We start from the raw sequence: 15,654 nt of genomic DNA, 5'->3' as shown, positions 1-15,654 counted from the left end.
TGGTACTATAGATTAGGGCTAGGTGTTAAAATCTCACCATGTAGGACAGACTGGTACTATATATTGGGCAAGGTGTTATATAGACTTCTACTATAGATTAGGGCTAGGTGTTATAATCTTACCATGTAGGACAGACTGGTACTATGGATTAGGAATAGGTGTTAAACAGACTAGTACTATAGACTGGGGCTAGGTGTTATATAGACTGGTACTATAGATAAGGACTAGGTGTTATATAGACTGGTACTATAGATTAGGGTTAGGTGTTACATAGACTGGTACAATAGATTAGGACAAGGTGTTATATAGACTGGTACTATAGATTAGGGTTAGGTGTTATAATCCCACCATGTTGGACAGACTGGTACTATAGATTAGGGCTAGGTGTTATATAGACTGGTACTATAGATTAGGGCAAGGTTTTATAATCTCACCATGTATTACAGACTGGTACTATAGATTAGGGCTAGGTGTTATATAGATGAGGGCTAGGTGTTTTACAGACTGGTACTATAGATTAGGGCGAGGTGTTATATAGACTGGTACTATAGATTAGGGCTATTTGTTATAATCTCACCATGTAGGACAGACAGGTACTATAGATTAGGGCTAGGTGTTATAATCTCACCATGTAGGACTGACTGGTACTATAGATTAGGACGAGGTGTTATATAGACTGGTACTATAGATTAGGGCTAGGTGTTATACAGACTGGTACAATAGATTAGGACAAGGTGTTATATAGACTTCTACTATAGATTAGGGCTAGGTGTTATAATCTTACCATGTAGGACATACTGGTACTATGGATTAGGAATAGGTGTTAAACAGACTAGTACTATAGATTAGGGCTAGGTGTTATATAGACTGGTACTATAGATTAGGGTTAGGTGTTATATAGACTGGTACAATAGATGAGGACTAGGTGTTATAATCTTACCATGTAGGACAGACTGGTACTATGGATTAGGAATAGGTGTTAAACAGACTAGTACTATAGATTAGGGCTAGGTGTTATATAGACTGGTACTATAGATTAGGGCTAGGTGTTATATAGACTGGTACTATAGATTAAGGCTTGGTGTTATATAGATTAGGCCTAGGTGTTATACACACTGGTACTATAGATTATGGTTTGGTTTTATACAGGCTGGTACTATAGATTAGGGCTTGGTGTTATAATCTCACCATGTAGGACAGACTGGTACTATGGATTAGGAATAGGTGTTAAACAGACTAGTACTATAGATTAGGGCTAGGTGTTATATAGACTGGTACTATAGATTAGGGCTAGGTGTTATATAGACTGGTACTATAGAATAAGGCTTGGTGTTATATAGATTAGGCCTAGGTGTTATACACACTGGTACTATAGATTATGGTTTGGTTTTATACAGACTGGTACTATAGATTAGGCCTTGGTGTTATAATCTCACCATGTATGACAGACTGGTACTATAGATTAGGTCTAGGTGTTATATAGACTGGTACTATAGATTAGGGCTAGGTGTTATATAGATTAGGGCTTGTTGTTATATAGACTGGTACTATAGATTAGGGCCAGGTGTTATACAGATTGGTACTACATATTAGGGCTCGGTGTTATATAGACTGGTGCTATAGATTAGGGCTCGGTGTTATAATCACACCATGTTGGACAGACTGGTACTATAGATTAGGGCTAGGTGTTATATAGACTGGTACTATAGATTAGGGCTAGTTGTTATATAGACTGGTACTATAGAATAGGGTTAGGTGTTATATAGACTGGTACAATAGATTAGGACTAGGTGTTATATAGACTGGTACTCTAGATTAGGGCTAGGTGTTATATAGACTGGTACTATAGATTAGGGCTAGGTGTTATATAGATTAGGGCTAGGTGTTATACAGACCGGTACTATAGATAGGGCTAGGTGTTATACAGATTGGTACTATAGATTAGGGCTAGGTGTTATATAGACTGGTACTATAGATTAGGGCTAGGTGTTATAATCCCACCATGTTGGACAGACTGGTACTATAGATTAGGGCTAGGTGTTATAATCTTACCATGTATGACAGACTGGTACTATAGATTAGGGCTAGGTGTTATATAGACTGGTACTATAGATTAGGGCTAGGTGTTATACAGATTAGGGCTAGGTGTTAAACAGACTGGTAATATAGATTAGGGTTGGGTGTTATAGTCTCACCATGCAGGACAGACTGGTGCAGACTCCAATAGATACTGAGGCAGTTCTTCTCTCTCTTCATGCCTCGTTTACACTGGCAGCCGTGCAGCGGGGAGGACAGCAGGGCCGTGACTGCGTTCTCACACTGGTTCCTGGCCCCAGGGCCCAGCTTCACACTGCCGTCCCCCGCCACACACTGTCTCAGCGTCCGCAGACGAGGGCTGCACGCGTCGTCACTGGAGCAGGTGTCCCCAGCCTGTAGACAGTCTCTGTCCCTCCCCGCAGACACAGCGAGGGGGAGCCCTGAGGAAGAGACAGCACGAATTAAAACAGTTTCAGGTGGAAGTACAACGCTAGGTAATCAAACTGGTTAGTACTCGGTGATACTACTGGTTAGTACTAGGTAATCAAACTGGTTAGTACTCGGTGATACTACTGGTTAGTACTCGGTGACACTACTGGTTAGTACTAGGTGATACTACTGGTTAGTACTGGGTGATACTACTGTTGAGTACTAGGTGATACTACTGGTTAGTACTAGGGGAAACTACTGGTTAGTACTCGGTGATACTACTGTTGAGTACTAGGTGATACTACTGGTTAGTACTAGGTGATACTACTGTTGAGTACTAGGTGATACTACTGTTGAGTACTAGGTGATATGTAACATAGCATTACATACAGAATAATACAAAGTTTTCTGAGACTATGTTGCTTTTTGAGAACATACAGTACAGGTTAGGAGCATCTCATGATATCGTATGTCACATTGTATTTCATTCTTGTGTTACTGTGATCAGGGAACTTTTGTGAATGAAACCCTGGTCTCAATGTTTTTTTTTCCTGAATAAATAAAGAATAAATAATTCCATAAAAAAATCCAATAAATGGTTTAACTAGGAAAGATTGTTGAGGTTAAAAAACTATTTTGTCCTTCTGCTCCCACATGTAACAGCCCAGAGAGCATGCGGCACGAGATGAGTCCACACACTAACAAAAACAACAACAAGGGGTTCTGTGTTGTCCAGGCAACCTGGCAAGAGGTCAGTAGGAGCTACACACAGACAACAGTATAGCAGACATGGGTTATGACTAATTATGTCATGGTTCTGAGGTGTTATGTCATGGTTCTGAAGTGTTATGTCATTGTTCTGAGGTGTTATGTCATGGTTCTGAGGTGTTATGTCATGGTTCTGAGGTGTTATGTCATGGTTCTGAAGTGTTATGTCATGGTTCTGAGGTGTTATGTCATGGTTCTGAGGTGTTATGTCATGGTTCTGAGGTGTTATGTCATGGTTCTGAAGTGTTATGTCATGGTTCTGAAGTGTTATGTCATGGTTCTGAGGTGTTATGTCATGGTTCTGAAGTGTTATGTCATGGTTCTGAGGTGCTATGTCATGGTTCTGAAGTGTTATGTCATGGTTCTGAAGTGTTATGTCATGGTTCTGAGGTGTTATGTCATGGTTCTGAAGTGTTATGTCATTGTTCTGAAGTGTTATGTCATTGTTCTGAAGTGTTATGTCATGGTTCTGAAGTGTTATGTCATGGTTCTGAAGTGTTATGTCATGGTTCTGAGGTGTTATGTCATGGTTCTGAAGTGTTATGTCATGGTTCTGAAGTGTTATGTCATGGTTCTGAAGTGTTATGTCATGGTTCTGAGGTGTTATGTCATGGTTCTGAAGTGTTATGTCATGGTTCTGAGGTGTTATGTCATGATTCTGAAGTGTTATGTCATGATTCTGAAGTGTTATGTCATGGTTCTGATGTGTTATGTCATGGTTCTGAGGTGTTATGTCTTGGTTCTGATGATAGTATAGCAGAAATCGTGCTCCCATTGATGAACAGGAAGATTTAGAGAAATGAAGACACTCAGCAACTCGACAGAGATAGACTCCCAACCCAACACAAACCAAAAGGCTCTTTTTATAGCTACTGTAAATTAGTAGAGAGAGCGGGAGGGAGGCAGAGAGAGTGAGAGAGAGAAAGGCAGAGAGATAGAGAGACAAAATATCCTCCGTGTACAACATAGAACACCAAATAATGCATGCAGAGCAGAATTAGGCCGATACCCACTAATTATCAAAAGCCAGAAAATAGCCTATAAATTCTACAACCACCTAAAAGGAAACAATTCCCAAACCTTCCATAACAAAGCCATCACCTACAGAGAGATGAACCTGGAGATGAGTCCCCTAAGCAAGCTGGTCCTGGGGCTCTGTTCACAAACACAAACAGACCCCACAGAGCCCCGGGACAGAAACACAATTAGACCCAACTGAGCTGCACTTCCAAACCTCCTGCCAAATGTATGACCATATTAGAGACACATATTTCTCTCAGATTACACAGACCTACAAATAATTTACAACCAAACCCAATGTTGATAAACTCCCAAATCTATTGGGTGAAATGCCACAGTGTGCATCACAGCACCAAGATGTGTGACCTATTGTCTGAAGAAAAGGTCAACCAGTGAAGAACAAACACCATTTGAAAAACAACCCATATTTATGTTTATTTATTTTCCCGTTTGTACTTTAACCATTTTCACATAATAATTTTGGAACTTTTATGATTGTAAAGTTTACTGTTCATTGTTTATATCACTTTTGTTTATTATCTACCTCACTTGCTTTGGCAATGTTACCATATGTTTCCCAAGCCAATAAAGCCCTTTGAATTTACCTGAAAGAAGGAGAGGTAGAGAGAGTCAAATTAAATCAAATCAAATTTTATTGGTCACATACACATGGTTAGGAGAAGTTAATGCGAGTGTAGCGAAATGCTTGTCATTCTAGTTCCGACAGTGCAGTAATATCTAACAAGTAATCTAATAATTCCCCAACAACTACCTAATACACACAAGTGCAAAGGAATGAATAAGAATATGTACATAAAGATATATGGATGAGTGATGGCCGTGCGGCAAGATGCAGTAGATGGTATAGAGTACAGGACCTACAGTGGGGAGAACAAGCATTTGATACACTGCCGATTTTGCGGGTTTTCCTACTGACAAAGCATGTAGAGGTCTGTAATCCAGAAAAAAATCCAGAAAATCACACTGTATGATTTTTAAGTAATTAATTTGCATTTTATTGCATGACATAAGTATTTGATACATCAGAAAAGCAGAACTTAATATTTGGTACAGAAACCTTTGTTTGCAATCACAGAGATCATACGTTTCCTGTAGTTCTTGACCAGGTTTGCACACACAGCAGCAGGGATTTTGGCCCACTCCTCCATACAGACCTTTCCAGATCCTTCAGGTTTTGGGGCTGTCGCTGGGCAATACGGACTTTCAGCTCCCACCAAAGATTTTCTATTGGGTTCAGGTCTGGAGACTGGCTAGGCCCCTCTAGGACCTTGAGATGCTCCATACGGAGCCACTCCTTAGTTGCCCTGGCTGTGTGTTTCGGGTCATTGTCATGCTGGAAGACCTAGCCACAACCCATCTTCAATGCTCTTACTGGGGGATGGAGGTTGTTTTTATTTGATTTATTTCACCTTTATTTAACCAGGTAGGCCAGTTGAGAACAAGTTCTCATTTGCAACTGCGACCTGGCCAAGATAAAGCATAGCAGTGTGAACAGACAACACAGAGTTACACATGGAGTAAACAATTAACAAGTCAATAACACAGTAGAAAAAAAGAGTCTATATACATTGTGAGCAAAAGGCATGAGGAGGTAGGCAAATAATTACAATTTTGCAGATTAACACTGGAGTGATAAATGATCAGATGGTCATGTACAGGTAGAGATATTGGTGTGCAAAATAGCAGAAAAGTAAATAAATACAAACAGTATGGGGATGAGGTAGGTAAAATCGGGTGGGCTATTTACCAATAGATTATGTACAGCTGCAGCGATCGGTTAGCTGCTCAGATAGCTGATGTTTGAAGTTGGTGAGGGAGATAAAGGTCTCCAACTTCAGCGATTTTTGCAATTCGTTCCAGTCACTTTGAAGTCCATGGAGAACAAAAGCACCTCCTCCCAGCTGCCCACTGCACTGAGGCTAGGTAACACGGTCACCACCGATAAATCCATGATTATCGAAAACTTCAACAAGCATTTCTCAACGGCTGGCCATGCCTTCCTCCTGGCTACTCCAACCTCGGCCAACAGCCCCCCCCGCAGCAACTCGCCCATGCCTCTCCAGGTTCTCCTTTATCCAAATCCAGACAGCAGATGTTCTGAAAGAGCTGCAAAACCTGGACCCGTACAAATCAGCTGGGCTTGACAATCTGGACCCTCTATTTCTGAAACTATCTGCCGCAATTGTCGCAACCCTATTACCGGCCTGTTCAACCTCTCTTTCATATCGTCTGAGATCCCCAAGGATTGGAAAGCTGCCGCAGTCATCCCCCTCTTCAAAGGGGGAGACACTCTGGATCCAAACTGTTACAGACCTATATCCATCCTGCCCTGCCTATCTAAGGTCTTCGAAAGCCAAGTCAACAAACAGGTCACTGACCAACCTTCTTCGCTGTGCAATCTGGTTTCCGAGTCGGTCACGGGTGCACGTCAACCACGCTCAAGGTACTAAACGATATCATAACCGCCATCGATAAAAGACAGTACTGTGCAGCCGTCTTCATCGACCTTGCCAAGTCTTTTGACTCTGTCAATCACCATATTCTTATCGGCAGACTCAGTAGCCTCTGTTTTTCTGATGACTGCCTTGCCTGGTTCACCAACTACTTTGCAGACAGAGTTCAGTGTGTCAAATCGGAGGGCATGCTGTCCGGTCCTCTGGCAGTCTCTATGGGGGTGCCACAGGGTTCAATTCTCGGGCCGACTCTTTTCTCTGTATATATCAATGATGTTGCTCTTGCTGCGGGCGATTCCCTGATCCACCTCTACGCAGACGACACCATTCTGTATACTTCCGGCCCGTCCTTGGACACTGTGCTATCTAACCTCCAAACGAGCTTCAATGCCATTCAACACTCCTTCCTCTTAAACGCTAGTAAAACCAAATGCATGCTTTTCAACCATTCGCTGCCTGCATCCGCACGCCCGACTAGCATCACCACCCTGGATGGTTCCGACCTAGAATATGTGGATATCTATAAGTACCTAGGTGTCTGGCTAGACTGTAAACTCTCCTTCTAGACTCATATCAAACATCTCCAATCTAAAATCAAATCTAGAGTCGGCTTTCTATTCCGCAACAAAGCCTCCTTCACTCACGCCGCCAAACTTACCCTAGTAAAACTGACTATCCTACCGATCCTCGACTTCGGCGATGTCATCTACAAAATAGCTTCCAATACTCTACTCAGCAAACTGGATGTAGTTTATCACAGTGCCATCCGTGTTGTTACTAAAGCACCTTATACCACCCACCACTGCGACCTGTATGCTCTAGTCGGCTGGTCCTCGCTACATATTCGTCCCCAGACCCACTGGCTCCAGGTCATCTACAAGTCCATGCTAGGTAAAGCTCCGCCTTATCTCTTGCCCCCTCCCAGTTAGGGGGAGTGATGAGCTCTACAGCAGAGTCTCACAAATCAATCGCTGGTTGAAAATTGTTTTCTGCCCCTCCCAAAAGGAATAAATTGTAGATAATTGGCCCTCTTTCTGGGACTCACCCACAAACAGGACCAAGCCTGACCTGCTGAGGAGTGACGGACTCCATCCTAGCTGGAGGGGTGCTCTCATCTTATCTACCAACATAGACAGGGCTCTAACTCCTCTAGCTGCACAATGAAATAGGGTGCAGGCCAGGCAGCAGGCTGTTAGCCAGCCTGCCAGTATAGTGGAGTCTGCCACTAGCACAGTCAGTGTAGTCAGCTCAGCTATCACCATTGAGACCGTGTCTGTGCCTCGACCGAGGTTGGACAAAACTAAACATGGCGGTTTTCGCCTTAGCAATCTCACTAGGATAAAGACCACCTCCATTCCTGTCTTTATTGAAAGAGATCATGATACCTCACATCTCAAAATAGGGCTACTTAATGTTAGATCCCTTACTTCAATGGCAATTATAGTCAATGAACTAATCACTGATCATAATCTTGATGTGACTGGCCTGACTGAAACATGGCTTAAGCCTGTTGAATGTACTGTGTTAAATGAGGCCTCACCTCCTGGCTACACTAGTGACCATATCCCCCGTGCATCCCGCAAAGGCGGAGGTGTTGCTAACATTTACGATAGCAAATTTCAATTTACAAAAAAAAAATACATTTTCGTCTTTTGAGCTTCTAGTCATAAAATCTATGCAGCCTACTCAATCACTTTTTATAGCTACTGTTTACAGGCCTCCTGAGCCATATACAGCGTTCCTCATTGAGTTCCCTGAATTCCTATCGGACCTTGTAGTCAGAGCAGATAATATTCTAATCTTTGGTGACTTTAATATTCACATGGAAAAGTCCACAGACCCACTCCAAAAGGCTTTCGGAGCCATCATTGACTCAGTGGGTTTTGTCCAACATGTCTCTGGATCCACTCACTGTTACAGTCATACTCTGGACCTAGTTTTGTCCCATGGAATAAATGTTGTGGATCTTAATGTCCTCATAATTCCTCATATCGGACCACCATTTTATTATGTTTGCAATTGCAACAAATAATCTGCTCAGACCCCAACCAAGGAACATCAAAAGTCGTGCTATAAATTCACAGACAACACAAAGATTCCTTGAAGTCCTTCAAGATTCCCTCTGTCTACCCAAGGATGCCAGAGGACAAAAAGCAGTTAACCACCTAACTGAGGAACTCAATTTAACCTTGCGCAATACCCTAGATGCAGTTGCACCCCTAAACACTGAAAACATTTCTCATAAGAAACTAGCTCCCTGGTATACAGAAAATACCAGAGCTCTGAAGCAAGCTTCCAGAAAATTGGAACGAAAATGGCGCCACACCAAACTGGAAGTCTTCCTACTAGCTTGGAAAGACAGTACCATAAAGTATCGAAGAGCCCTTACTGCTGCTCGATCATCCTATTTTTCCAACTTAATTGAGGAAAATAAGAACAATCCGAAATTCCTCTTTGATAATGTCGCAAAGCTAACTAAAAAGCAGCATTCCCCAAGAGAGGTTGGCTTTCACTTCAGCAGTAATAAATTCATGAACTTCTTTGAGGAAAAGATCTTGATTATTAGAAAGCAAATTACGGACTCCTCTTTAAATCTGTGTATTCCTCCAAAGCTCAGTTGTCCTGAGTCTGCACAACTCTGCCAGGACCTAGGATCAAGAGAGACACTCAAGTGTTTTAGTACTATATCTCTTGACACAATGATGAAAATAATCATGGCCTCTAAACCTCCAAGCTACATACTGGACCCTATTCCAACTAAACTACTGAAAGAGCTGCTTCCTGTGCTTGGCCCTCCTATGTTGAACATAATAAACGTCTCTCTATCCACCGGATGTGTACCAAACTCACTAAAAGTGGCAGTAATAAAGCATCTTTGAAAAAGCCAAACCTTGACCCAGAATATATAAAAAACTAAAATCGGTCTATATCGAATCTTCCATTCCTCTCAAAAATTTTAGAAAAGGCTGTTGCGCAGCAACTCACTGCCTTCCTGAAGACAAACAATGTATACGAAATGCTTCAGTCTGGTTTTAGACCCCATCATAGCACTGAGACTGCACTTGTGAAGGTGGTAAATTACCTTTTAATGGCATCAGACCGAGGCTCTGCATCTGTCCTCGTGCTCCTAGACCTAAGCGCTGCTTTTGATACCATCGATCACCACATTCTTTTGGAGAGATTGGAAACCCAAATTGGTCTACAATGACAAGTTCTGGCCTGGTTTAGATCTTATCTGTCGGAAAGATATCAGTTTGTCTCTGTGAATGGTTTGTCCTCTGACAAATCAACTGTAAATGTCGGTGTTCCTCAAGGTTCCGTTTTAGGACCACTATTGTTTTCACTATATTCACTATATATTTTACCTCTTGGGGATGTCATTCGAAAACATAATGTTAACTTTCACTGCTATGCGGATGACACACAGCTGTACATTTCAATGAAACATGGTGAAGCCCCAAAATTGCCCTCGCTGGAAGCATGTGTTTCAGACATAAGGAAGTGGATGGCTGCAAACTTTCTACTTTTAAACTTGGACTAAACAGAGATGCTTGTTTTAGGTCCCAAGAAACAAAGAGATCTTCTTTTGAATCTGACAATCAATCTTAATGGTTGTACAGTCGTCTCAAATAAAACTGTGAAGGACCTCGGCGTTACTTTGGACCCTGATCTCTCTTTTGAAGAACATATCAAGACTGTTTCAAGGACAGCTTTTTTCCATCTATGTAACATTGCAAAAATCAGAAACTTTCTGTCCAAAAATGATGCAGAAAAATGAATCCATGCTTTTGTCACTTCTAGGTTAAACTACTGCAATGCTCTACTTTCTGGCTACCATGATAAAGCACTAAATAAACTTCAGTTAGTGCTAAATATGGCTGCTAGAATCCAGACTAGAACCCCAAAATTTTATCATATTACTCCAGTGCTAGCCTCCCTACACTGGCTTCTTGTCAAGGCAAGGGCTGATTTAAAGGTTTTACTGCTAACCTACAAAGCATTACATGGGCTTGCTCCTACCTATCTCTCTGATTTGGTCCTGCCGTACATACCTACACGTACGCTACGGTGACAAGACGCAGGCCTCCTAATTGTCCCTAGAATTTCTAAACAAACAGCTGGAGGCAGCGCTTTCTCCGATAGAGCTCCATTGTTATGGAATGGTCTGCCTACCCATGTGAGAGACGCAGACTCGGTCTCAACCTTTAAGTCTTTACTGAAGACTCATCTCTTCAGTGGGTCATATGATTGAGTGTAGTCTGGCCCAGGAGTGTGAAGGTGAACGGAAATTGCCTGGCCGGTTCCCTTTTTCCACTGGGATTCTCTGCCTCTAACCCTATTACAGGGGCTGAATCACTGGCTTACTCGGGCTCTTTCATACCGTCCCTGGGAGGGGTGCGTCACTTGAGTGGGTTGAGTCACTGATGTGGTCATCCTGTCTGGGTTGGCGTCCCCCCCCCCCTTGGGTTGTGCCGTGGCGGAAATCTTTGTGGGCTATACTCGGCCTTGTCTCAGGATGGTAAGTTGGTGATTGAAGATATCCCTCTAGTGGTGTGGGGGCTGTGCTTTGGCAAAGTGGGTGGGGTTATATCCTTCCTGTTTGGCCCTGTCCGGGGGTGTCTCCTGACCCCTCCTGTCTCAGCCTCCAGTATTTATGCTGCAGTAGTTTATGTGTCGGGGGGCTAGGGTCAGTTTTTTATATCTGGAGTACTTCTCCTGTCCTATTCGGTGTCCTGTGTGAATCTAAGTGTGCGTTCTCTAATTCTCTCCTTCTCTCTCTCGGAGGACCTGAGCCCTAGGACCATGCCCCAGGACTACCTGACATGATGACTCCTTGCTGTCCCCAGTCCACCTGGCTGTGCTGCTGCTCCAGTTTCAACTGGTCTGCCTTATTATTATTCGACCATGCTGGTCATTTATGAACATTTGAACATCTTGGCCATGTTCTGTTATAATCTCCACCCAGGCACAGCCAGAAGAGGACTGGCCACCCCACATGTGCTCTCTCTAATTCTCTCTTTCTTTCTCTCTCTCTGAGGACCTGAGCCCTAGGACCATGATCTCAGTTGATCTCAGTTCACTGGTCACGATGGCATCACCCACCCAAAGCACACGCTCCAGCAGGTGTATCTCACTGATCATCCCTAAAGCCAACACCTCATTTGGCCGCCTTTTGTTCCAGTTCTCTGCTGCGACTGGAATGAATTGCAAAAACCGCTGAAGTTGGGACTTTTATCTCCCTTCACCAACTTCAAACATCTGCTATCTGAGCAGCTAACCGATCGCTGCAGCTGTACATGATTTAAAGCAGTGGTTCGCGCTTTCAGTTTTGCAAGACTGCTGCCATCATGTTTCTGGTTATTGAAGGTTTTAATAGTCACAGTGGGTACAACATCTCCTATACACTTCCTAATAAACTCACTCACCGAGTAAGCGTATACGTCAATGTTATTGTCTGAAGCTACCTGGAACATATCCCAGTCCACATGATCGAAGCAATCTTGAAATGTGGAATCTGATTGGTCAGATCAGAATTGGATAGACCTAAGTACGTGCACTTCCTGTTTTAGTTTCTGCCTATAGGAGGGGAGCAACAAGATGGAGTCATGGTCAGATTTGCCGATGGGAGGACGGGGAGGGCCTTGTATGCATTGTGGAAGTTGGAGGTCCAATGTTTTGCTCGAGCGGGTACTACAATCAATGTGCAGGTAGAATTTAGGTAGCCTTGTTCTCAAATTAAAAAGGCTCTCTATGGTCAGGGCGTGACAGTTATGATTGCACCATGAGTCATCAACTCAGAGAAGGGGGCAGAGAGAGAGAGGGAGGGAGAGTCAGAGATGAAGGCGGAGAGAGTCAGAGACCTGCATTTAATGACATAAAGAAATGTCATTACATTGTGTTTGTTCCGGACTAATACAGGCTGACAGCTTCAGAATACAAAGATCTTCAGAGTACTGAGGAAAAGGGAAATGGATTATCACATTATAGTCTTCTTGTTAACTTCTAAACACACTCTATTGTCTACAGTCAGAGTGTTACTGTCTCCATTGTCTAGTCAGAGTGTTACTGTCTCTATTGTCTACAGTCAGAGTGTTACTGTCTCTATTGTCTACAGTCAGAGTGTTACTGTCTCTATTGTCTACAGTCAGAGTGTTACTGTCTCTATTGTCGACAGTCAGAGTGTTACTGTCTCTATTGTCTACAGTCAGAGTGTTACTGTCTCCATTGTCTAGTCAGAGTGTTACTGTCTCTATTGTCTACAGTCAGAGTGTTACTGTCTCTATTGTCTACAGTCAGAGTGTTACTGTCTCTATTGTCTACAGTCAGAGTGTTACTGTCTCTATTGTCTATAGTCAGAGTGTTACTGTCTCTATTGTCTATAGTCAGAGTGTTACTGTCTCTATTGTCTAGTCAGAGTGTTACTGTCTCTATTGTCTAGTCAGAGTGTTACTGTCTCTATTGTCGACAGTCAGAGTGTTACTGTCTCTATTGTCTACAGTCAGAGTGTTACTGTCTCTATTGTCTATAGTCAGAGTGTCACTGTCTCTATTGTCTACAGTCAGAGTGTTACTGTCTCTATGGTCTACAGTCAGAGTGTTACTGTCTCTATTGTCTACAGTCGGAGTGTTACTGTCTCTATTGTCTACAGTCAGAGTGTTACTGTCTCTATTGTCTTGTCAGAGTGTTACAGTCTCTATTGTCTACAGTCAGAGTGTTACAGTCTCTATTGTCTACAGTCAGAGTGTTACAGTCTCCATTGTCTACAGTCAGAGTGTTACTGTCTCTATTGTCTTGTCAGAGTGTTACTGTCTCTATTGTCTACAGTCAGAGTGTTACTGTCTCTATTGTCTTGTCAGAGTGTTACTGTCTCTATGGTCTACAGTCAGAGTGTTACTGTCTCTATTGTCTACAGTCAGAGTGTTACTGTCTCTGTGGTCTACAGTCAGAGTGTTACTGTCTCTATTGTCTACAGTCAGAGTGCTACAGTCTCTATGGTCTACAGTCAGAGTGTTACTGTCTCTATTGTCTACAGTCAGAGTGCTACAGTCTCAATGGTCCACAGTCAGAGTGTTACTGTCTCTATTTTCTACATTCAGAGTGTTACTGTCTCTATTGCCTACAGTCAGAGTGTTACTGTCTCTATGGTCGACAAGACAGGGTAGAGAGACAGGTTGAGAGACAGGTTGAGAGACAGGTTGAGAGACAGGGTAGAGAGACAGGGTAGAGAGACAGGTTAGAGACAGGTTAGAGAGACAGGTTAGAGAGACCGGTTGAGAGACCGATTAGAGAGACAGGTTAGAGAGACAGGTTAGAGAGACAGGTTAGAGAGACAGGTTGAGAGACAGATTAGAGAGACAGGTTAGAGGTTGAGAGACAGGTTGAGAGACAGGTTGAGAGACAGGTTGAGAGACAGAGAGGTAGAGAGAGGGTAGCTGAGAAGGACAACCCACAGTAACCAGAGAGGTAGAGAGAGGGTAGCTGAGAAGGACAACCCACAGTAACCAGAGGTAGAGAGGGGGTAGCTGAGAAGGACAACCCACAGTAACCAGAGAGGTAGAGAGAGGGTAGCTGAGAAGGACAACCCACAGTAACCAGAGAGGTAGAGAGAGGGTAGCTGAGAAGGACAACCCACAGTAACCAGAGAGGTAGAGAGAGGGTAGCTGAGAAGGACAACCCACAGTAACCAGAGAGGTAGAGAGAGGGTAGCTGAGAAGGACAACCCACAGTAACCAGAGAGGTAGAGAGAGGGTAGCTGAGAAGGACAACCCACAGTAACCAGAGAGGTAGAGAGAGGGTAGCTGAGAAGGACAACCCACAGTAAACAGAGGTTTGGCACATCCTTCGCTTGAAGGAACCAGAAACCCCCCTGGTTACGGCATGGCAACAAACCCTGGCATCACACCACGGCAACGTGCAAATCTGATTAGAGTGGGGATAATCCAGAGAGGAGAGGAGATATAGGAGAGAGGAGAAGGAATATAGAAGAGAGGAGAGGAGATACAGAGGAGAGGAGATATAGAAGAGAGGAGAGGGGATACAGAAGAGAGAGGAGAGGAGATATAGAAGAGAGGAGAGGGGATACAGAAGAGAGAGGAGAGGAGATATGTTAGAGAGGAGATATAGAAGAGTGGAAAGGAGATTTAGAAGAGAGAGGAGAAGATATGTTATAGAGAAGAGAAGATATAGAAGAGAGGAGAGGAGATTTAGAGGAGGGGAGAGGGGATACAGAAGAGAGAGTAGAGGAGATAAAGAAGAGAGGAGAAGAGATATATAAGAGAGAGGAGAGGAGATATAGAAGAGAGGAGAGGGGATACAGAAGAGAGAGGAGAGGAGATAAAGAAGAGAGGAGAGGAGATATAGGAGAGAGAGGAGAAGAGATATAGAAGAGAGAGGAGAGGAGATATAGAAGAGAGGAGATGATATATAGAAGAGAGAGGAGAGGGGATACAGAAGAGAGAGGAGAGGGGATACAGAAGAGAGAGGAGAGGAGATATAGAAGAGAGGAGAGGGGATACAGAAGAGAGAGGAGAGATGTTAGAGAGAAGATATAGAAGAGTGGAGAGGAGATTTAGAAGAGAGAGGAGAGGGGATACAGAAGAGAGAGGAGAGGAGATACAGAGGAGAGGAGATATAGAAGAGTGGAGAGGAGATATAGAAGAGAGAGGAGAGGAGATATAGAAGAGAGGAGAGGGGATACAGGAGAGGCGAGGAGATAAAGAAGAGAGGAGAGGAGATATAGAAGAGAGAGGAGAGGAGATATGTTAGAGAGAAGATATAGAAGAGAGGAGAGGAGATTTAGAGGAGGGGAGAGGGGATACAGAAGAGAGAGGAGAGGAGATAAAGAAGAGAGGAGAAGAGATATATAAGAGAGAGGAGAGGAGATATAGAAGAGAGGAGAGGGGATACAGAAGAGAGAGGAGAGGAG

General features: G+C 43.3%; 1 protein-coding gene across 1 annotated transcript in view; it reads right to left on the bottom strand.

Annotated features, from left to right (window-relative positions):
- LOC135526876 (GDNF family receptor alpha-4-like) overlaps positions 1–15,654 on the bottom strand; it is a 147,040-nt gene that overhangs the window by 119,811 nt on the left and 11,575 nt on the right. The window contains exon 2 of the mRNA XM_064955544.1: positions 2,196–2,477. Within this exon, the coding sequence (XP_064811616.1) occupies positions 2,196–2,477 (282 nt within the window). The remainder of the gene's footprint in view (positions 1–2,195; positions 2,478–15,654) is intronic.

Source organism: Oncorhynchus masou, chromosome 32, assembly GCF_036934945.1.
Source record: "Oncorhynchus masou masou isolate Uvic2021 chromosome 32, UVic_Omas_1.1, whole genome shotgun sequence".
Classification (NCBI taxonomy): domain Eukaryota; kingdom Metazoa; phylum Chordata; class Actinopteri; order Salmoniformes; family Salmonidae; genus Oncorhynchus; species Oncorhynchus masou.
Note: the sequence above shows the minus strand (reverse complement) of the source record. Positions and strands in the feature narration are given on the sequence as shown.